Source organism: Dicentrarchus labrax, unplaced genomic scaffold, assembly GCF_905237075.1.
Source record: "Dicentrarchus labrax unplaced genomic scaffold, dlabrax2021, whole genome shotgun sequence".
Lineage (NCBI taxonomy): Eukaryota > Metazoa > Chordata > Actinopteri > Moronidae > Dicentrarchus > Dicentrarchus labrax.
The window spans coordinates 21,929,649-21,954,587 of record NW_026136723.1 but is presented as its reverse complement, the minus strand read 5'-3'; the positions used below and the strand labels follow the sequence as shown (position 1 = coordinate 21,954,587).

General features: G+C 39.9%; 1 protein-coding gene across 5 annotated transcripts in view; it reads left to right on the top strand.

Moving 5' to 3' along the window:
- The window catches only part of LOC127358299 (ephrin type-A receptor 7-like), a 140,468-nt gene that overhangs the window by 20,728 nt on the left and 94,801 nt on the right, over positions 1–24,939 (top strand). For all 5 annotated transcript variants that reach the window (XM_051391284.1, XM_051391283.1, XM_051391282.1 and 2 more), the window contains exons 2-3: positions 16,555–16,619; positions 18,455–19,127. In XM_051391284.1, the coding sequence (XP_051247244.1) occupies positions 16,555–16,619; positions 18,455–19,127 (738 nt within the window). The remainder of the gene's footprint in view (positions 1–16,554; positions 16,620–18,454; positions 19,128–24,939) is intronic.

Genomic DNA, 24,939 nt, shown 5'->3' with positions numbered 1-24,939 from the left:
CTCTTCTGCGCCCGTTGCCGCTATCGTTCATCGATGCAGCAGAGATCGATTCAGAGGATAATGGGCGTTGGGCCCGTGGGGAGATGGCAAAGGCTGTACGGGTCCACAGACGTGGTGCTGACAAGATTCCGATGATAGGAAGAGAGAGTAAAGATGAATTGATGGCGGGTGAAGTCAGGTGCTGATGTTGCTCAAGGTAAAAAAGCGGAAGAGAAGGGTACAGGACAAGGAGAGACATAGAGAGAGAATCAAAGAGGAGAGGCATTGGAGGAATGTATGCCTGAGGGCAGCTATGAGAGGGGGGCTTTTGGGAAGAGACGAAGGAGAAAGCGATGAGAAAATAGAGAGCTGGAGAATGCCTGAAGCTGGCAAAGTGCTGACTTTATTTAGTGGACTTTGTCACTCAATTGCATAGAAGTGGTTGGTCCAGAGCTACAATATATCACTGCTATTATAATATGTTGAGGATGTATTAAGGATCATCTTCCACTGTTATAAAGCTTAAAGGATTAGTTCACCCAAATCACAAAAAGCCATTTTCTCCCTTATCCCTGTGGGTATCTAGCCATTCAGTTTGTTCTGGTTTTATCTGCCTAGGTTCTGACTTTATATGTTTCCCGAAGATTTTTGCTGCCAGCCTAATACAATGGAGGTGAATAGAGTTTTATTTGTTGTCCTGAAAAGAAGATTGCATATGAAAAATCAACATGATCATCCACAGTTTACAGTGTGCACAGTTTTCATTGTGACAAAATGGCCTCAGTGATACAATTTTGGGCACTTTGCCAGTAAATGTTCAAATTCAGTGCTGTTAATAAAGACCTTTATTATATTTAAGCAATCCAAGAGTCATTGTCAAATTTATTGTCACAGAATCAGGGGATTTGTTCAGATATTCTTATGTGCACTAATATGTTTTCAGAAACAAGGCCTCAGTGGAGCACACATCCTAAAAGTAGGCTTAAGCGTAAAGTTAAGTGGACTTAAAGAAGAGGTTATCATCTTGTGAATGTGAAATAATCCATTCTTACTGATATACTCACCAGATGGCTAATGCATATGTATTAACCTAGTTTAACTGCTGCATTTCAAAACATTATACTGATGTCATGGCCGAAAGATGGAGGTTATTTGAAATGAGGTGACGTGAGACTATTAGGGGATGGAAGGCAGCCCAGCTGCCTGTCCATGTATAAGCAAATGTTTTTTACTGTACATTATTGGCCAAGGAGGGAGTAGGGTTGAGACGAGATATGAGTTTGAGAGCAAGGTAATGATGCACAGTGTTAGCATATGTGTACTCTCTACGTATATGCATGCAAATATGTACCTATAGTTCTTTTTCCCCCAGGGAAACTGTCAATCATGTTCCTAAATGCCTCAGATTGAAGAGGGTGAGTAGAGGCACAAATCACCCCCAAGGAGGTTTTCTTAGTCAAGCATGGCTGGGTGATTGGTGTAATGTCATATAGGATCACCTAGCAACAAGAATTCTGGTCACACGGAAACTACATTTGTGATTTGATATCTACATTATTACTAAACATCTGGATGGTAGTGTGTTGCTTTAAAGATAAATACCTTGACCAGAAATAAAGCATAAACATATTGATATAAAGTAGACAAGCAAGCATAGCCCTTTCTCCTCCTGTTGCAGTGGATGTTCTATGCCTATATTTAGTAAGTGTGCAAAGGCTCTGTAAGACAAGAAGCATTACTATCTGCCTGTGTGTCATCTGGTAGCTGTATTTTCCCTTATAAACTATATATCATGGCTTCCTTCAGGAATTTTTTGTAGAGGAGCTCTGCCTAGCTTTATATAAAGAACACCTCTGCTCAACAAAATAAATTATTACATTTCTATAAAATATTATATTGGGCTTATTAAGCTTTAGGGAAAACAAGCAGTGCTGATACATCACTTATTTGACGGGGCATGTATTTAATGAGCGAGGTGATTGTTCAAATCGTCGTCCGGTAGAGATGCTTCAGGTTCTGTCTGAATAAGCTCGGCAGCTGATTGATCACATCGTGCGTTTACGTTTAAAGTAAAGACAAACAGCCACAATCGGGCACAATCAGGTGCTAATGTGTGAGGAAAAAGACGAAGACTGACACAAGGCTGAAGTTAGTTTATTATTATATATAATTTTAGAGTTTGCATGGGGGCTTATGACCACCCCTACTAACCAATTTCCAGAGGGAAATATATAATGCATATAATAATATAATGAAAACTTATCATGTTAGATTTTTTATCATGTTAGATTTTACACACCTAAACACTGGTCTGCAGTAACATCCAATAGGCTATATAAACCAGAAACCAAAGTCATACATTTTTTCAGTCCTGAGTTGAGTCTGACATCACCTCTTGCCATTTCTGTTTCCTTAAAATGCTTTTTATAAAAAAGTGCTCCATAAGCAGGGGTGCTTTGCCACTGTAGAGCTTGTTTTTGGGGAATTTCTGGTTTATCCATGGCTTCATACCTACATCTTTATACAATACATGTTTTTAAGGCATGCGTCTCCGTATAAATCTGTTTTTGAAGCCTAATTTTCTGTGAAACAATGTTGTTGGTGTTTCTGCTTTTCACTGTCTGGATGGTGTGTTTTGTTTACCTCTGCACAGCGGGATGTTTGCTTTGCAGTGCGCTATGGAAAGATAGGAGAGAGAAAATGAATACTGTTATGTTAGTGTGTGTGTGTGTGTGTGTGTGTGTGTGTGTGTGTGTGTGTGTGTGTGTGTGTGTGTTCATTAGTTTAGTTCTATGGACTTCTTGAACCCTGGGGTGAGTGCAGTATCAAGAGAAAAATTACCTGTGAGGAAAACAATAAAAAAAATATAAGATATGTTTGAGATGGCATATGGATTGTACTGTATTATGCATCAAAAGATTTACGGTGCACAAACAGTTTTTCTGGTTGTATGTGCATGTTGACCCCCAGTCAGCCCTGTATACATCATCACCGCTGCAGGTACTTATCATTTTTTCAGCTGTCAGTGAATAAAAGAAAGAGAGGGCGGAATAGAGTGAAGAAGGGAGGGGGAGAATGAAAGAGACGAGGAGAGGTGAATGTAGAAGAAGACGACCTAATTTAATCTAAAGTGGTTCTCAAATTGAACCAGAGGGAAAACAAAGTCAGCACAAAACCTTGGAGCTCCTCTGCTCTTATGTAACTGCGTTGCCCTCCCCTCTCCTCCCTCTCTTATGAATAAGAGAGAGGGAGGAATGGAAGGAGCAAGGGAGGGTAAATGGAAAAAGAGGAGGGCAGAAAGAATGAAATAAAGTGAAGGCAGGTGAGTGGAGGGAACTGGAGAACAGAAAGGGAAAGGGGATAAAGAGTTGTGGAGAGGAAAGGACAAAACAGACAGGAGGATGAACATGACAAGAGAAGATGGCAAACATAAACTTTTATTTCCCTTTGTCACGCACACTGCTACCCTCTCTCTTCACCTCCCCTGTCTTAACTTGTTTTCTTTCGCTCTCTGTTGCACTGACATCAACTATAAGGCCCCGGCAGGCTATATTCAAGACAGTGGCCTGAATGAGTGTCTAGTTAAATAATGCAGTCTGCCGGCTGCCTAGCTGGCTGGACTGAGGAGAGACTAAGGGAGAATATGTGCAAAGTAGTGGCACAGTGCAAAGATACAGCCTTCTATTATTTAACAGTCCTCTGAAAGGCATTCCCAGAATTAAAACAAGGACTCACTACCTGTGTATGCGCATAGCTCATACGCACATACACTTACATACATGTATTCAATAAATGCTGGTATTCAAGGTTTTGTGATTGCATAAAATCAGCTTATATTAACCTGTGGAAGTGCATGTAACAACATTAAGGCTGGGTGTGTGTGTGTGCAGACAGGAATGCCACGCATGCCACTTTAGCTTTATGCTCTGTGTTTTTATGACATTTGAAACAGTCTTCTGCGCTCAGAAAGGTTAATGCTCGAGCTTGTCACTGCAACAGGGGAGTATAATCATGTGTTTGTGAGTGTGAGTGTCATTGCGAGAGAAATTGTTCAGTGAAAGTTTGCTTCTCCTCCACTAAATCTACCCTCAGTGACATTTTCAGTCTAGTTTTTCAGAACCTTTTGAGATTTACTTGCAAACAAGCTTGATATTTTTTAATTTTGCATAGATTGTAAGAAAGCAACATTCTAATTTGTTTTGCAAAATTATCTAACATGGCTGCACTGGTACAGAATGAGTGCATCATTCTGTGCCAGTGCAGCCATACACGTGTATACACATACAAAGCCCACCTGATTTGGAATAACCTCTGATTCAACTTGTTTCCACTTTTAGACATGTCTGTATTAATCTAACATGCAGTCAATGTGCACTGCACTCTTCCTTTATCATGTGTGGCCACAAACTCACTGAGCCCCTGTGTTATGCAAGCACATTTAAAGCTGGCTCACTGAGCACTACACATATGCACACTCACTGTTGGCCTAGCATTACAGAATTGCTACATACTGTAGTTCCTCAAATAGGGCAGCGCATACCATAACATTACATATGGGTATTTGGTTGCATAAGAGCCAAAAGGAAATCAAAGCCATGCTTGTTTTTTAATAAAAATACACTGGAAATTGTTACTTTTTTTAAAAGTCCCAGTGTTAAATGGGAGTTATTTGGGAACAAAAGAAGCATCCTGTATTTTATTTACCAAGTTCAATTCAAGGTCTATTGTTTTCCAAAAGCCTCTTTTTATTGGCCTTGTCACACAGTGGAATGAAAACCTTTGTGTCACTAATATGCTTTTTATTTGAAAAATGGAAATTTTTGAATTGTTTACTTTAAGGTAGCAAGGTTGCACTTTTTAACAAGTCATTGATGTTCATAGTCTGGCATGTAGGACTAAAATAGAGGGTTAAGATGTCCCATTAGAGACCATCACACCTTCATTGGGAAGAGATCACAGATGTATTAATTGTAGTGTGTGGATCATAAAGCCTTTAAGATGAACATATACTCAAGTGTTGTAATTTGAGTGCTGCAGGTGAGTTGCTTTATGCTATGTAGGATATCGTGCAGGGACACTGAATGAAGCCCCATTGGAGCTCCATATTGCTGACTTTATTACAACTACTGACGCTGCACAAATTGTTCTTTTAGAAGTTAATTATTTGTCACATTTATTGCCTTAAATGCTAATGAGGCAAAGAAATAAATGAACTGTCAGTTCCTCTTTCATCTTTCTTATTTAAAATTGACCAAAAATGTTTATTTGGCATAGATTCAGCCTATTTCTGTAGCCAATGTATTCTGTAGCCGTGTCTTGTTGCCAATTTGTACTCATTAGGCTCTATTGGCAGTAAGGCCATGAACCCTGAGAGCTGAGTCACAAAGGGAAACATGTCTCTCTTTGTCTATATTTTTTTGGATATGTCTGTCATCCTGTTGCTCTTTTCCACCTCTTCTGTATTTATATCTATCATCTATGAGAGTCTCTTTCAGCAACGTATTTGCCTGCTTGATTTCTGCCATGGAATATTCCAGTGTTTTATTTCCAGCACTTTGCTTTTAGTGCTGTGACTGTTCCTGAAGTGGTTTCCACATTTGTCTACCACTCTGTCCATCCTTAAATAGTTTCACTTGCATGGTCGGCTTGTTCCTTTAAGCTACCCATCCCTTTGCTAAAACCAGGGTTAAAGTGGCTTGCCTGAATCTGAGCCAACAGTCAAGGACGAGAAGAATGTATTTTGGATTTGTGTCCTGAATGTAACCTGATACATTCTTTGACAAGTGCAGTTGCTTCAGAGGTAAATCTGACATTAATAGGTCACTCCATCTCTTTCAAACCCGCTCTTTAATTTTTTATAAGTCAAGTCTTTGCTGCGCATGTCGCCTTGTTCTGCTTTGCAAAAGTTTGACTTTCAGTGTAGTTGCCAGTAAAGCACTGTTCTCAGACCTGTTCCTGGGAGCCACTCTGTCGTAACAATAAGACCTGACAGCGCTCTCATCGCTCTCACTATATCAATCCAGACAACCAATTACAATCTTTTACAAGAACCTACAAATGAAAATAAGTTCCTTTTGGCTCTGGTCTCTGTATTTCTCTCTCTTTTACTCTGTCTCCTGCTTTCATTCTGTCGGGCATGTTTCTTCCTTTATTCCTTTTCCTGTGTCTGTCTGGAAAATAAAAAGGAAGGAATATTTGTGCCTTTTGAGCTTGGGAACATATTATAATAAAAACGCCTTACGGGTTTGTATTTATTCTGTAGCAGCAGGTATAACTTTAATAGCATCTGTTATTCTTCCTTAGGTGCCTGACTCAACCTGTCGTTCTCATTTTTCCTTTTTACAATCAGTCCTCACACTTTGCCTGAATTTTGCTTTTTCCTCCTCTCCCATTTTTTCCCCCACACACACTCCTTGCCCTTGCTGCCTCTCTGACTCACTCAATGACTCTTTTCTTTCATGCCCTCAAGCACACACAAACATGCATACACACACTCGCTTTATTCCCCCTGGAAGCGATTTGTCTTAACAGGTGGTCATTCAGATTCAAGACTGGCACTGCAAGAGAGGTAGAGAGAAGGGGAAACGGGGAGGAAAAACTAAGAATTACAGGAGGAGGAGATGAGGAAGAGGAGGTCGGAAAGTGAAAGTGTTTTGAAAATAAAAAAATTATGTGCTTGGAACATTGAGGGACATTATGTACCATGTAATGTTCTGTACCTCGCCTCTACCTTGTACTATTACCTCTACCTTGCCTTCATAAAGGTTGTCGCTGTCATCAAGGCACCACAAGAAAGCAACAGTGATTTCTGTACAGCACCTGTTGTCTATCATGGAGGTTTAGCCTTAATAGCTTTCTTCATGTCTCTTTGTAAAATTTAGTCTATCCTGTCATTGCTGGTGTTTAATTTCACAACTGTTTCCCTGTATTTCTCAGTTAATGAGGCTATGCTTTCTATGGGTCTGCCCAAGTCAGCCACACAAAATCTTAATTAAAACCAAAAGAGGGATAATGACCATAAAATACCTGCACTTACATCTGTTCACTGGTTTCCACTGTAAGGAGAAATGGCTTACAGGATTTTACCTTATACCATATAAATCCGGGAGAGGATTAGCACCTTGATACCAGCCAACAGGCTACTCCTCCTCATACATAAAGAGATGTGTTGGCTGGCTCAACAAGAGTGCATGCACTCAATATGGGTCATATTTCATTATATTTGTTGAACTGAATTATTAGCTATATCATGTTTTATGGCGTGTTTTTTTTGTGAATTCCTATGTTTTGTATTTTGACGCTTTCTGCATAGCCCATCATTTTTGTCCTTTTCTCCCATTTAGTCTAATCCACATCCATACAGGACCATTAATCAGTTAGTTGACTGACAGAAAATTAACCACCACAAATTGTGATCATTGATTAACTGTTGAGGTTACTCATTAAGCAAAAATGGCACTGATGCACTAATCTTAAAGTGCTTGCTATAGCAAAGTAATGGCACAATAATTTACTTTTAATAGTCTGAAATCAAGCAAAGTTGCATGCATGCATGTACAATGCCATGTATGCAGCTCCCACAATGACTGAAAAAACATTCCTGCGCGCGTCGTTCTGGCTATTAAAATTTGTTTGTAAATTAAATATTTTTTGAATTTTTGACTGTTGGTTGGACAAAACAGGCCATTTAAATACAGTGCCCTATTGCTCAGAAACTAATGACAGGCATTAATACTTATATTTAATAGACTGTCTATTAACAATTAATAAAACAAAATGTACTCTGCTAAAATGTAAACTGTACTCTAGTTAATATAGTTTCTACTGCATGACACCTTATTATATCAGATTTATTGGACAGATAAGAGACACATGCACAGTACTATGATAGCATTTAACCATTAACCCCATTGTCATGCATCATGTAGATAATTGCATGGTGGACTTTAGAAAGAGGACAGCCAAGTCTCTTTACAGTATGTCACATTACTGAAGTTGAAAGTTTAATGACTCTGTTAAAAGGAGAGCCCTGTTTGGAGTTAATGTGCTCTGCTGTTAGAATTGCTATTATGGTACTGTGTGTGTGTGTGTGTGTGTGTGTGTGTGTGTGTGTGTGTGTGTGTGTGTGTGTGTGTGTGTGTGTGTGGGCAGGGACAAAGTGAGTTCCCTGACATCATTTGTCTCAGAAGGTGGTGTGTGTGCTTGTCCCTGATTTGTGTGTGTGTCCGTTTATACACAGCATTTATCTTTTATGTGCCTGTTTGTGTTTTTATGTGACACTTCATATCCCCATCCATTTATCCTTTTTTATCTGTTCTACAGCAGTATTACTGTGTTGCTTCGGTCGAACTATATATTATCTTCCCGCCCACGTCTTTGAGCAGCAGGGTGGTGTAGCAAACAGGAAGATCATTCTTCATATGAAGTGTTGCGATTCGGGCCCTCCAAGTCCCATGTTCTCACCCTGCTCTAGAGTCCTCGAGCAAGACTGTAAATCCCAACCAGCCTCAAGGGTGCTACTGCTTCAATAATTCTGTTTCGGGGGAAAGTGAAGAACCAGTTTCTCTCCTTAGGGATCAACAAACTACCCCCTGTAAAACTCTCTGCTACACAGTACATACCTGTGTATTTTTCATTTTACATGTGATATATGTACTCCATCCTTTAGCTCTTAGATACCTAACTACATTTCCCTCCATCATCTGTCTCCCAGGAAAACTTATTTTTTATATTCAGCTTTATTTTGGTATATATCACAGCTGTTTTTAGGTGTTTTGGGGAAAATCCAACAGAAATCTGAAGTCATTAAGACAAGTCAGGTCTCAGACATTGATACAAGTGAAGTCTCTAGTCTGTCAGTCTTAAGTCTGGTCTGAAATTATTCAGACAAGTCCAAGTCAAGTCTTAATTCAAGTGATAAGTCATTTAGACAAGTAATTTTCAAGTCATAAAATATATAGAAAACTCAGTGTCAAGTATACCAAATCAGGTCCCTGTGGCGAGACTAAGTCAAGTCTCAATTCATTAAGACTAGTCCTTGTAAAATGTTAAGTCTATCAAAGCAAGTATTCAGTCATTGAGACGAGTCTGAGTCCAATCTCAAGTCTGTTGAGACATATTCAAGTCAAATCTGTCAAACGTCTCAAGTCAAGGCTCATAGGGGCAAATCCAAGCTAAGTCTACAGTTATGGTGACAGGTCCAAGTCAAGTCTAAAGTCAAGTTCAGGTCGAGTATCAAGTTTGGAGGACAAAACCAAGCCAAGTATAAATCATTCAGTAGCAAACCACAAGTCAAGATTAGTCCTAAGCGTTTTGCCCAAAGTCAAGTCCCTTTAATGCATAGGATATTCATATGTGTGTTAGTTACTGTCTCAGTTATTGTTTATTTTGCTGGGATTTTATTAAACGTTAGACTTGAATGTTTTTTTCTGTTAAGTCTCAAGATGAGTTTTTATGGAGTTTAGTCTCACATTGGTCAAGTCTCACAGCAGTCAGGTCTCCATTTTTGTGACTTGGTCTGACTTTGGTCGAAGTCTCAATGCTACAGCTACCATTATCTTTTCTACTCTCCTTCCTCACACCGTTCATCTTAGTTTCATCCTGTAAAAGTTTCAGTTTCTCCTCCACTCTCCTGTTATATAAGAAGGATAATGGCTGGACAGTAGTTGTCCCGGTGGAGCCTGTGCTTATCCCTGTCTCGGTGCTTTCTCTTTTGGCAAGTTGAGCTTCCTGTGCCCCATGGTCTGCCTTGGTGTAGGCTGGCTGATAACTAGCCCGCAGGTCGTAGTGAGGACAGCCAGAGTTAATCCTGCTGTGAAACTATAGAACATTACCGAGGTGAATGATGAAATGAATCTCTTTCACTGGGAGGGATTTAAATCGTCTTTGTTTGTTAGAATATACTTGTGTGCGACATTGTATATTTGTGAGCTGTGTTCAGCAAAGACGGCATGCTTTTTCTGTTTGTAACAGACCGTCTGAGGTAAAACACACATTATTTATACATAGCTTTTTGTTTATGAGGCAAGTACAGCCATTGCACTACATTTCTTTTTGTTCTCTCTGCTCTTTTTCCTCTGTGATCACACTAAATACTAAGCCTTGAAAGTCTGCCTTTACTCTTAGTTCAAGAGTTACACTCACACTCATTCTAGCAGAAAGAATGAGAACCTTTAACATTGGAAGCCCTTGAAATTGGCCTCTGTGACAGAGCTCCCTTCATGTTGCTGTCTACCACTATAAAAGAAAAAATAGCTGTGTAAGAGCTGGCTACACACTTGACAAAGGCCAGTTTTTAGTGTTTGCCTCGTCTTGAGTGCTATTGGTGCACCAAAAACCCCATTGCTTTCTTTTGAATACTTGACCTGAGTGCTGTAGTGTACGTCTCTCCTACAGCTGCCTCTTTCCTCAGCTCGCTTTGTATCCGTCACTGTGTCTCATCCTTGTGTGTCAGGCTGAACAACTCAATTAATACATCACACAAACCGAAGAAAGATGAGGCGAATGAGGGAGGTAGGGAGAGGCTAACACACTCAAGGCACACATTTTTAATGAAACCTCTCACTGCAAAACAAAGAAAAAAGCTAATAAAAATCACTTAAAAACCTCCACCTCCTGCACCCTCAGACACACTCAAGCACATGCATAAAATCCAACACACATGATAATAAAAACTAAAATTTCAGGTCAGGTCAAAGACTTTCTTCCCATAATGCATTCTGCAGCCTGAAAACCATCACAAAGGTCTCATTTCTAACATAAAAATACAGAAGATGTTTTCCACTCAAAGTGCACAAAACATTCTTTTCAGCATTGCTGTTGTATGCCTTATAACCAAAAAAGTGGTTCTTGCAACTTGCAAGTTTGCTCTAATAAAACTGGGGCAGTTTCTGTGCCTTCTCATGGTAATTGATCGTTTTTAAAAGAGAACTTTCTCAAAAGGTTTCTGCAGTCTACTCTTGTAGACTTTCTGATGAAAGCTATTTGATGCTCTTCCGCTCTGTCCCATCTCTTCTCATTTTTTAATTTTACATCAAAACATAAGCAACTAGATGATCTGTTCTTATCATCTTACATAAATCATGCTCTCTTTACTTAAGCTATCCATGTAATGTGGTTGAAGACTGGTCTCTGTTACGCTTTATGTCTATGTGTTCGGTGTCCGTGACTGTGTTTTATCTATTAGTAATGAAAGTCAGCCTCGTCTTGTGTGTCCTGAATAGGGCCAAAGGGACAAAAAAAGCAAAATTGCCTCACAGAGCCACATTGTCCCTATAATGATAGGCAATTATTTATGAATCAACCATTGAAATTGGTGTTTAGTAGCTAATGTGTCACAGCTATTAGAGCTATGGGTAACCAAGAGGGAAAGCTTTTGTTTCTTTGTCACATGTTCTTTCTCAAACTTTTTCCCTCTCTCCTTCTTTCAGTGACCCTTCTCTCCCCTGCTATGGTTTTCTTTGCTAAACTTTTTTTCTCTCTCTCTCTCTCTCTCTCTCTCTCTCTTATCTGTCTCTCTGTACTTCTCTCTCTCCCTTCTGCCCCTAAAGGCCCATTAGTCTGTCTAACTAGGCTGTGATTACAGGACTTATGTATTCAGTGTGTGATCATAGTGCCAACTTTGTCCTCTGAGTCTCTCTGACTGACTGACTGACTGACTGCTCACTAAGGCACACTGATCCCTCTGTGTATTACCCAGAGTATTCATTTATTTGCACTTCATGTGCTCCTTTCCCTCTTCCTTTTTTTCCGTCTCTCTTGCCGCCTCAACTTTTTTTGTCTTTCTCTCTTTCATGTTAGCTCAATTTTTTTTATTCTCTTCACCCTCCTCCGCTGATTATTTTCTCTCATCGTCTCTCCTCGCCTCCCGCCTCAGCCTTCCTCTGTGTCTCTCCACCACCCTTGGCCTCTTCCGCTCTAATCTTCTCCAAAAGCCTCTATGTTATCAGCTAACCACAGAACCATGCTTTGGGCACCCAGCAGTGTTAACCCAAAAACAATAAAATTAAGTGTTTAGTAAAGGATCTCTCATGGTCCAGCAAGGCTTCCTGGAACGCTAGCCAAGGCGACAGTGTCTCCTTTTCAAGCAAACCCAAAAAAGAAGGAAAAAAAACCATTCACTCTCATTGGCCTCTAAGGGGTCTGGCTATCCAAACTGTGGTGACACTGAAGATCATGTTGTTTTTTTTATGAATTTCAAATAGCAATTATATAACCTATTAATATTCTTCCCCTGAGCAGATGGAGTTATTGCCTTGGGATGAAAAAAATGAACACCTCTTAGAAAATGCTCAGTTTATTTTTGCTGCAAGTAATATACAGGCTTGTTTGAAAAGTTCAGCCAGTGTATTGATGGGTGTATTGTGACACTTGCTACTCTGTGCAAGCATCAAAAATCCTTCTCGTGGTACATCAGCTCATCTTTGTGTCCATACTGTAGCCTCCATGTCAGAGCATGAGTCAGTACGTTTACAGGTCTTGAGTTGCCACATCTTACAAGGCCTACAGAATGAGTCAGACTGCGTAGGTTTCTACTCTTTCTCTCACAAGAACGTCCATGTACCCAGCTGTTAATGTCTGTTAATACGGCCAAATATTTGTCATGTAGCAGTGGGTATGAGATTAACCCTGTAAGACCCAAATATAGAAAAACCTTTAAAAAAAATTATTTTACCTTTCAGATGTTGTTGTAGTAGGCCTTTGATGCAGAAATTAAAGAGTTTTTAAAAAAATAATGTTTATGTAAGTTTATAGAGAAATGTTGTAATATTGCAACATTGGGCTTCGGTGGGAGCAGAATTTCTGTATTTGTACTCATGTTGTCTGAACAACAATTCAGAACAACTACGGGTTAATTTGCAGGGTTGATTGCTTACTTAGCCCCATAAAGGTATATAACATTAATAATAATCACACATTAGTCATTTATTAAAAAAACTGTTAAACAGGACAAAACTCTAGCTTTTTCTAGCAACTTCTTCATTCCTTTTTTTCTTTTCATGACTGACTTTCATTGTTAGTGAAAGTCCCAAAAACAGTTCTTGTCCTCTGAAAAGCAAAGGCGAACATCACACTTGCTGCATTGGTGTTGGTGTATCCTTTATTGTAGTGTCTGCACCTCCCCCCTGTCTTCACTGGGAAATGTGCAACTAGGTCCTTGCGTACATCCAATGTAAGGTGTGCACATCTCTTGGATGGTCTCTTCTGAGCATTCAGAGGGCTTTCTGATGTCACTGTCTGTGATGCTGGGCTCCCTTTGCCTGAAGATGGTCATCCTCTCTTTGGAGTTCGAAGTGTTGTGTTTACCAGGATGAGAGAGGATGCTAGCTGTGCCTGAAACTGTCTCCTGTTCATTGTCTCTTTGCTAGACATCTTGAGAGCTTTGCAGTCCCGCTTGTAGAGGAGCCAGGCATTGACCACAACGAGGATGATGGTGTGCCAGAAGATGTACATGTACCAGCGACGGGATTTGATGGGGAACTTATATTTGGCTGTAAATGAGTCCAACAAATCCATACCTCCCATGTACTTGTTGTAGGCACCAACAATGTAAGGCCTCTCAACTTCAATGTAGGTTCTGGTGGCTTTAGGTGGTGAATCTTCTGCACAGGTTCAGTTCAAGCAAAGGATGTGTGACGGCCCTGTTGTCATATTTTTTTTAACAGTTTTTTTTTTTTTTTTCCCCCCTTTTTTTTTTTTTTTTTTCTTTCTTTTTTTTTTTTTTCTTTTTTTTTTTTTTTGGTTTTTGTTTGGGGGGGCCCCCTTTTTTTTTTTTTTCTTTTTTTTTTTTCCCTAATGGTTTTTTTTAAAAAAAATGAAAGGGGGGGGGTGTTGTTTTTTTTTTTTTTTTTGTTTTTTTCCCTTTTGGGGGTGGGGAAGCAAGCTTCATCACAACATCACCTGACAATCCAAGTTCAGATTTGGCTCGTATTCCGTTGACATTGCCTTGGTAGACGTCACACATCATGCCAGAGATTCCAGTTCTCACCCACACTTTGAATCCCCATGGGTTTGGCTTGCCTTGCATATATTGCTTGATGCTGCTGAATTTCCCCTTGATAGGATACTTTCATACTGCCTTGACAGCTTGTTATGCTCTCTACTTATCATGCTAAAAGAAATATGCATCCCAATCACCAGCCATTTAGTCAAACAATACTGCTTATTAAATTTTTTTTTTTTTTTTTTTTTTTTTTTTATTTTAAAAATAAAAATAATTTATTTTTTTTTCTCCCCCCCATTTCTTTAATATTTTTTTCCTTTTTCCCTTTTTTTGTTTTTTTTTTTTTTTTTTTTTTTTTTTTTTTTTTTTTTTTTTTTTTTTTTTTTTTTTTTTTTTTTTATTTTTTTTTTTTTTTTAAATTTTTTTATTTTATTTTTTTTTAAAACAAAAAAAAAAAAAGGGGTTTGTATTTTTTTTTTTTTTTAAAAAAAAATTTTTTTTTTGGGGGGGGTGGGTTGGGGGGGGGGAATTCTTTTTTTTGGGCCCCAAAAAAAACTGTTTTTTTTTTTTTCCCCCCCCCCCCCCTTTTTTTTTATTTTTTAAAAAAAAAAAAAAAATTTTATTTAAATTTTTTTGATTTTTTTCTTAATAACTAATTTTTTTTTTTTTTTTGTTTTTTTAAAAAAAACCCAAAAAAAATGTAAAAGACATTTTACTTACTAGAATCTGATGAATTTAGTCCAATGAAACAAAGAGATGTTGTAATCGAAAAAAACCATTGTTTGTTATAGGGGGCTTATAAAAATGTACCTCCAATACTTGTGAGACTGAACAATAGGACCCAATGACTATGTAAATGTGGTAAAACATAAGATAAAATATAACAGATTGTTTTTTGAGAATGGCTAAAGGTAACGTTGTAATTTTACAACAAGGGGTGTTACAGGGTTAAAGTAATTTCTAGAATGCCATGTTACTTTGGATGAGAAGTAATGGTTTGTCAGGGAGGCAACCGCCTACTCTAGGCTGTGTTGTACAGGTTGGTTTCAATAGCCAAGGCTCCTGAAGTGGTTGAAAGTTGAAGTAGAAAACAAAAGTCAAGCAAGTAACACAAGGAAGTACAAGCACTTTCCAAGGAGGAAAAATAGCAGTCTTTGCACAGGGCGGCTTTGTCTGGTTGTCAGAGCTCATACTGCCTCAAGGCTGTAGGTGTTGGGAACACTGCAAGCCTAAAAGTGTGTGTGTGTGTGTGTGTGTGTGTGTGTGTGTGTGTGTGTGTGTGTGTGTGTGTGTGTGTGTGTGTGTGTGTGTGTGTGGTGGCGGTGTTTTTAAGCAGACAAGCTTAAAGCATGGGTAACTTTAATATCAGCAAAATCCTTTAAAAATGAGGCGATAATGCAGCTCACCATATGCCACTACAGATGTTGATATTACATTATATAGATTAAGATAAATGTGCTGATGATGGCTTTCATGTACACCTGCTGCATACTACTGAGTATGAAACAATGGCAATTTTCACTGACTATTAAAAGACATCATGACCAGAACTGTGACCTCTTGGTTGTAATTCCAACTTTGGTTTGAACAGGGTGCTAAAGTGCTGGGCTACTTTGGTTTTCTGACAGCCAGTACCTGTTACTGTAATCATAGCTATTTTGCAGTGGTGGACATGTGTTGTACTTAAGTAAAAGTAGTAGTACTACAATATAATTGCACTGAAGAATATTTTTATTATTGATTTAATCTGATCAATTAATCACTTTTGTCTATAAACTGTTGGAAAAATATGGAAAATCCATCAGTCCAAAACCTACACATATTCAGTTTGCAGTCATACGACAAACTGAAGCATCAAACCCTCACATTTAAAAACCTGGAACCAGAGAATATTTGGTGTTTTTGCTTAAAAATATTCCATTAAATTTAGTGTTTAAGCTCTACTTATTTTTATTTTTTTCATGACATAGAAAATCTGAAAAGTAACTATTAACTGACAGATAAATGCAGTACATCAGTGAAGTCTAAGCATAAGTTGCATAACAAGGAAATAATCAAGTAAAATACCTCAAAATTGTGCTTCCAGGTAGCAATAGAGGAAATTCAAATCTAATTATGTTCCTTTCTCTGTTGTCACAGTGCTTTATTTCTTATTTAGCTGTCCATGGTCTTGAGAACAAACTCAGAGCTCACTCTTGTTCCCTGTCCATGGTGCTGAAAGGAGAACACAGACTTTTAAGTATAGGGTTTCCTCTGCTGCACCAGTGAAAGCTAACTGCGGGTACTCTTTGTCTTTCTGTTTGTTTTGAAAGCCTCAGCTTAAGTCCTCAACAGATGGTATTAATGCATTTATCAAAGGGTATGTTCACTCTCACCAGATTTTGACAAGCCTGCTCCAGTGTTAATAGCTATCTTTCATTATTTCAACTTAACATGTCATGTTGCACTTACACTGTAAATTTAAGACTACTCTTTCCTCATGAGGGAGTCTTAATTATGTTTTGTTGTTATGCACTCATGGCACACTGCTGATGACAAATGTCTTTATACTGATAAACTAAAGCATAGGGCTCTATAATCCCTGCTAAATTGACCACTGACCTCTGCTTGTCTTTCCCCTTTATTTCCTGCAGTGGTGCTGCTGAATTCTAAAGAGACTCAGGCAGAGCTGGGCTGGACGTCATATCCCCCCAATGGAGTAAGTGGTACTTACTTGCATTTTTCATTGTCTGTATGGTTGTTTATTTGCTCGTTCACTCGCTAGGCTCCACAACACAGCTTCTTGCTCAACAGCTGGCCCAGAACACCCCTTTTTATCCTCCTCCTCCTCATGCTACTTCTGCTCTTCTTTCTTCTACTTATCATTCTCTCTCTTCCTCACACCTTGCACTCCCGGTCCAAAGCTCATCATTATCATTAATCGATGGTGCTAATCCAGGCTAGGATACTGCGGTGTCCAAACCAGCCACACAGATATGCTGTCACAGATAAATTGCCCCCCTCTATATCGATCGATTTGGCTTGTACAAAACCATAGCGCTAAGTTATGACTGCAAGACAAATGCAGGAGGCCTTTTTAAAGAATCTTCCGCTCCCAAAGCAGTTTGTCACCTACTTCCCACCTGGAGGTTGGCCTTTCCATACGTAACACACTCGAGATGTCTATTATATAAACAACATGTGTTGGGAATGGCATGTATTGACATATACAGCATAGTGTACACATACAGTATAAACTGTTTAGTGTAGTGTGTGTTGAATCACTATCACCTTGAGGTGGCTGTTGGACCACATGCAAAGCTAAATCTAAGATTAATGGACTGGTGTGACTCACCTACCAGCCCCAGTAGAACTGAGAGAGAACACACTGCATCCACTTTGATTTAGAAACTTTGGCAGTAGTGCAGTATATCACATTACCATCACAGATAATCCATTTTCACTGTCTGGTCTGCTGTGTGTGTGTGTGTGTGGGTGTGTGTGTGTGTGTGTTTATGTGAGTTAGAGTGATAGATTCACATTTGGTTTACTTTCAATTCTGTCAAGTCAAAGAGTCTTGGTAATTCAGATAGTGAGATGGAGTAATCCAATGTAAAATGAATATATCAGATGAAAAGTTTTTCAGATTTTTGCTTTATATTGCATATTTTCTCACTGAAAGTAAATTGAAAATACAAACTTTGTCCCTAGTGGGCAAATGTACAAAAATTATTGGAGTGGGGAAGAGGTCATCTCCATCATTAATACATTGTTCTTGGGACCCTCCCCTTAATTAAGAGGACCATTGCAATACCCTCCCCTAATAAATCAATATAATTATATAGCAGTAGTGAACAAGTTGTCATTTTAGTCTATTTCACGTACTATACTATTGTCAGCAGATAAACCAGTGATTGTCAGTTATTCAATTCAAAGACAGAGCCCCAATCTCAATCACTGCCAGCATGTAACCATCACTATTTCAATATTTCAATGCCAAAATTTTGTTTTGAAAAGCCATGTTTACACTCATATTTGAGACCTTACATTCATCTTACCATATCTTCTTTCTAAGGTGTTCCTTGGGAGTGACGAATATTTAACAAACACTCCTCTCAGATGCCATTACTTTTAGTGCCAAAGGCGTTGGAGATCTAAAGAAACTGGCTGAAAAAGCGACTAAGGTCTGACCATTAGTTTCAGAAACACCACTCAGGGCTGATGTAATGACTGCGAATGTGCAGTTTGTCATTTTCTCTCTGACGTTATTAAAGAATATGAGTGCCGGTGCTTTTTCAGACACCCACACACCCACTTCAGATTATGTCATTAGGCTCTTAACCTGAACAGACTGTATTCTTTCTTTCTCTGTCCTTTGCCTTTATTTTTCATTATCTCCGTTGCCTCCTGCCCACTTCACTTTGTTTTCGTTCTTTTCACTCCCTCATATTATCACTTCACCCCCCCCACTGTTTGTACCTCTGTTGTTTTAACTATACCATTGTCTCTCTTCCCATCTTTTTTCCCCTTTGCCACCTGCCTCCATCTCTCCAGTGGGAAGAGATAAGTGGTGTAGATGAGAAGTACAAGCCAATCCGGACGTACCAGGTATGCAACGTGATGGAGCCCACGCAGCAGAACAACTGGCTGCAGACGGGCTGGGTGGCACGCCGAGGTGGCCAGCGCATCTTTGTGGAGCTCCAGTTCACTCTGCGCGACTGCAACAGCATCCCCGGTGTGGCAGGCACCTGCAAGGAGACTTTCAACCTCCTCTACGTTGAGTCGGACAGGGACCTCGGAGGTGTGACCCGAGAGGACCGTTACACCAAAATCGACACCATTGCTGCAGATGAGAGCTTCACGCAGGGTGACCTCGGTGAGAGAAAGATGAAGCTGAACACTGAGGTGCGTGAGATCGGCCACCTAAACCGCAAGGGCTTCCACCTGGCTTTCCAGGACGTTGGTGCCTGCGTTGCTCTAGTGGCTGTGCGAGTGTACTACAAACGCTGCCTCGCAACTGTCCAGAACTTGGCAGTGTTCCCAGACACAGTGGCTGAGGCGGCCTTCGCCACGCTGGTAGAGGTGCGGGGCACCTGTGTCAACAACTCTGAGGTTGACACAGACAGTCCTCCCAGGATGCATTGCAGCGCCGAGGGGGAATGGCTGGTACCCATTGGGAAGTGCAGCTGCAGCGCCGGCTACGAGGAGGGACACAGCAGCTGTGAAGGTAGGCAATGAATAAATAGACAGTGGGATGCATGGATAGATGAAAGAGGACAGAAAACAAAGAGGGAACAAAAGGAACAAGAAATGGATTGTGTTAGGAAAGAAAAACTAAAGAACCAAATAAATAAACAAGGCATAGAAATGTTAGCAAAGCAGATGTGAAGGTAGGAAAAAGAGCAAGGGAAGTCTTTCAGTCTTTCAGTTCTTTGCCACAACAACACAAAACAGAAATTTCAAACTTTTAAATTAACTACTGTTCCATTTTCTTAAAACTTTTACAAAAATCTGCCTGGACAGTGTGATTTATTTCTATGTGTGCAAATGTTGTAGAATGTCTGTAGGGGGGAAAGCTGCGAGTATTTCTGACGTTGCAAGCAACATCCCAATCTTACGATCCATTCCTACGACGACAAGCATGCCTAGTTTCCCAGTTACAGCCTACTGCATTTCACTCAAAAGTAACACCTTTTAAATCAGTCGCTTATCCCTAACCCAGTTATTCCGCTTCAGAGCAAAACACAGCACGCATCTGTCTTGTTGATCTTTTCACTGCAACTCCGCATTGAAATTTAGAGAAAGGAAAGAAGGGAAAGCAGAAGATGGAGAGTTGGAAGTTGGAAGTGAGAAGCGAGGCAGTTCATGTTGTGTAGAATGGAAGAACAGATTTAGCGAAGGAAGGAAGATGAGAGAGGAAAAAGGTTGATACATATAAAAAGAGACACTTGAGATGTGACAAAAAGATAAAATCTAAAAGAAAGCACTGTTAACAAGTGCTGAGACAAAGAGATGGATATAGGGTGGACGTTATTTTTAAAAGACGCACAATAAAAGTACAGAAAAGCCTTTCTCACTCGATTTCAATCCATCCCTGCTTTTGTTCACAACATCAATGCTGAGGGCCTCGATTTAACAGTGATACCCTGTGTCATGCATATGTCCAAAGAGTCCTGTCACACCTATCGACATGTGAGGCGTGGTATGTGAAGCGTACGGCCAAACAGTCTTAGCGGCTTTGTGTGAGTGTGAATACAATGACTAATGTACTCTTTCTTCAGATGGCTGTGCCCTATTGAGTTTAACACCACAGCCTCTCCTCCAACATTTGCATGTAGCTTGAGTGGCCTACACACACACACACACACACACACACGTACATGAAGCATTGTCAGTGTAAAGCCAGTGGGTGGCGTGGGGTGTTGCACTCTGACGTAAACAGAAAGGGACAGTATTGGAATCTTTTGTCACAACCTATTGCTCATACAGCAGCAGCAGTTTGATCGCCTGACTGTTGCTGTTAACTTTCACACCCCATCTTGCATTGTTGTGCAATGCAACGTGGGTGTTGTAGTCACTGGACAGTGTGCATTGTAATGGAGGGGTAATTTAATATGAGAGCTGATGTTGTTCTGGTTGATGGTTGCAATTGATTGCTATTATTGGAAATGTACTTGTTTTCTTCTGCCCATGATGTGTTTTTATGGGTGTGATTTATAATACTGACTTACAGCTGACAATGATAATGTTTTTCACCTTAAACTCATTGTGCCAGTAAAGGTTAAGACAATTAAACTACATAAAGACAGACAAGGAAATAACAGAAAATTTGAACTTTTGCTCTGAGTATTCCTGTCGATACAGTAATAAAAAATTGAAGTAGAGGATAGAAGAAGACAGAAAATGAAAAGACAAGCAAGGTCAGAGTGAAAAGATGACCAATTTATATAGAGGCAAATGTATAAAGTGTTGGAGGAGATCAGGGATTAGGGGGTTGGTAGAAGGTTTATGGCAGAGCAATAGAGTTAAGCGGCCAGATGTATAAATGATGCATTAAAACAAATAAACATACATACTCTATTCCCCACATATAAATTGATATTTGTTAAAGAAGAACCTCCAATGAGAGTGTGCACTCATGCAATTTGTAAAATTAATCAGACTAATTAATTAGATTTAGTGTGATTTATCATTCTTTTTATGTACATTGGAGACCTAATTTTATTTCCCTGTGCTAATATTGTCTGTCATTCTTCCTTCATTTATTTTCATTTGATCTTTTCTGTGGGACTACAGCATTTTTAGAAGTACAACAAAGGCAAAAAAACAGGCGGATAAGGGACAGAACTTTGGTTGTGTTGCAGAATTTCTGGTACTACAGTAAGTGTTTGACAGTTGGACATAAGTACTGTTCACTGATATTGGCATCTGGTCTGTGTATAAAGAAAGTGTTGCTTGACCTATTTTTTCTAATTACCAATAATGCTTTTTCTACAATAAAAGCTGAGCTGAGAATTATGAGATTTCTAACAGTGAGAGAAGCATAAAAACTTTTTAAGGGAAAAGAAGGAGTAAAGGAAGAATAGGACAAGCCAGGCATGTTGCCAAAGGAGCCAGCAGACAAGGATGGTGAAGTCCAGTGACAGCAACAATGAAGACAGGAAGCCCAGAGGGAGAGAGAAACAGAGAGAGTTCTTATATGGTATCTTTGGTGCTCGACCTTCCCTTGGTACAGTTTAGTGAGCAAGAGTGCGGCCTACTAGGTGACAAGGCCTGTCATTCTCCCTTAGAGCAATCTACCCACACCCACACATATATACACACACACTTCCCCTGTAGTGCCTAATTTCTCAGTTCAGCTGTAATGGCATGAATATGCAGCCCCAACCCCGACATCTCCCACTGCACCAGAGCTATTGATCAGCCGTAATGCTCCACTAAACTGAGGAATTGCGCTGGGACTGCTCATGCACACATATAGTAAGGGGACACACATTCAGTAGCATGCTGCGGTACGTGCAACTGCGCAGTGGACACACACACACACCCCCCCCCCTTAGGTTGATGTAGTTTTGTGTGTGGAAGAAAGACATTGAGTCTCTGTGTGTGCCTGATAGAAATGCATAGTGTGATAATAGCAGTGTGTGTAAGGGACTTTTTGCATGTCACAGTCATGCTAATGTCTATGTGCTTGGAGGACATACATTACTGACTGCTGCGAAACATAACATAGTGAATGCAAAGCAGGCCGTCACATAACAATAATGTTCAGCTAATTTCTGTGTGTGTTTGTATACATATAGTGCAGGTTCTGTAACTACATCTTATTTACACCTGGGTCTATTTGTGTAACTGAGTGAGTGCAAATGCACTAAGTGTCTCAGTGCAGGTCAATAATATTGAATAGCCAGTGAGTAGCTACTGATAATGGTGTAAGCAGATAGTGTTGTGCAGTAGAGAAGAGGATTATTACCACACGCAGTCACGCCAGACCCAGGCATTACTGGATTACTTCAGATTATAGCATCTGTTGTCATAATTTAACCTACCTAACCTTTTTTTGCCATTTTAATTCTGATACAGGCATAATTATTACATTTCTGCTTGATTGAAGCTAACTTTATTAGAGAAGATACAAGGAGTAGTCCAAATTGTATTCCTTATTTAATGATCAAATTTTGTGGGAACTTTTTTGAACACAATACAATACAACAAAATACAATAACAATGCAGGAACACACGTAGTGAGACTAATGCTCTACTAAGTCCATTGCCCCCCATGCATGCTGGGATGCTTTCCCACATGCCTAGCTATATTTGTTATTTCCTTCGTAATAAACAAAACAGACCCAAGCACAAAATACAACATAAATAGGCATTCAGATATTTAATCTTCAAATGATATGATTACATTCAACTAACTTTTTTAATTCCGCTGTAAATTATTTAAAAGAAAGCTGTTAAGTGGAATGCAGTTCCCACTGACAAACGCATCAGACAAGACTTTGAATTAAATTATTAACATGCTCTAAATTAGAACATCATATTTTCAATCCTCCTGCTTTGTGGATCATAACTGAATACAAATCTAATTGTAGAAAAGCTGAAGGAAGACCTTTTGTGTGGTGTTCGAATTCTATTCTGTTTTCCTTGCTTTGTCTCTTAGGACTTACCACAAATAAACTATAGAAAAAAATGAATGAATTAAGAAAATCCTGGCGTCTAAAGTGAATGAGAAACACTAAAGCCCAAGTCGCTCAGAAAAACTGGAAGATTGTGGTGGCACTTGACCAGCTTCTAGTTGTGAACATGAAGAGGAGTATACATGTGAAGGAGGCTGTTACTGAAAATTAGCATATGTGCCCAGTCAGCTTCCTCCTGTGTAATAAAGGTTTAGAAGCAAAAAAGAAGAATAAAAAAACAAAACAGACAGAAGTGATACACTGTTGTGTAGAAGCACCCTTTGCTTTAGCTCTCTGTCAGCAAGACCTGCATGTGCACACACAGCGTTGTTACTATATATCTGGACCCTGCACGCATTCATGAATTTGCTCTACATGTAATTGCTGTGATGAGCACACGCATGTTCTCCAGTCTCATTATGAAATGCCACCAGCAGCAACGGACCAGGGGAAAAATTAATTATGTAATTCACCTTGCAAATGCTGCTTTTCATGTGTATGTGTATTTGTGTGTTTTTGTGTGTGTTTCTGTCACACTCAGGAGCTCCATCCTGTTCTAATTAAGGCAGGCTGCTCTTTCTATATAATTACTGAGTGTGGCGCATGCCTTCAGCAGATTCTCTTATTATCTCTGTTGTTTGCTGCTCCACAATCCGGCTCCAGGCGCATTCACCACCCTGCTATTCCTTCCTATCGCTCTCCTTCCCTCTCTAATTTACTACACGCCTTCCTTCTCCTCCCCTTTCCCCCTCGTGTCTTTACTTCCCTCACCCATTTTACCCCCCATGCACACCCAATGCTGCCAAAGAAGTGTGCACTTCATTTCTATCCCACTGATCTCAGTGGTGCTTTATGACTTCCTTTAAAACCTCTGTTAGCTTGCCGTCTTTCTCCTGTCCTCTACCTCCTCGTTTTCTCTTTATTTTTCCCACTCTCCTTGCTTTTCTGTCTTTGTCCTCCCCCTTTCTTTTTAATATTCTCTCTAACATGCTGTTTCTGTCTCTCCAAACCTCCCTCCCTGCCCCCTGTGGGGACCATGTGGCAGGGCGAGATGGGGTGAGGCAGGGTGAGTCAGGTTAACAGGCTGAAATCTGCTGGAGAAGCTTGGAGATTTATCTGATGTGTGTTTGCGGGAGAGAGAGAGAGAGAGAGAGAGAGAGAAGAGAGAGTGGGTGAGTGTGTGTGCATTTGTGTGTGTTCAAAATTTGGCACCAGTGCCCAATCATATGTTTCTGAAGTCTCTCCCTCTGTTGCACTCATCTTCCCCCTCTGTCTGTTGTCACTTCTTGTCATGTCCTCATCAACCCTCCCTAACTCTTTTTGTCTCAGACAGAAGTCGCCTCGTATTTTCTTCTTTGGCTTTTATTTTCTTGAGCCTTCATTTCCTCGCTTCCCTCCAATTGATATGTGCCTTTATACAAAAGCCCCTTTCAAAGCTGCTATCACTTACCACCCCCACGTTCCCTCTCAAGCTTCAGACTCCTCTTTCATTCACCCTTTTCTCTTTTATCACACTGTTTTTTACCCCTATTTCTTTATACCAGCTCTCCCTGGCTCGGTGCCACCCTTGCCCATCTGGTCCTCCCCCCTCCCTCCATCCTTCTCCATCTTTCTCCTCTCCATCCACGTCACCCGCTACTGTTAGTCATCTCTCTCCCCAGCTTTCATGTTAAATAATTCACATTCTCCTGGGAGAAAGACAAATGTGTTCTTTTGAGCCCAGCATCTGATGTATTTATTTAGTTGGCCAGCCATACAACAAGTGGGCAGACTGCACATATACACACTTGGACCAACATTCGCGCACACTAATATAAATGTCACATAGAGACACATGCACCTATATGCGCATGCACA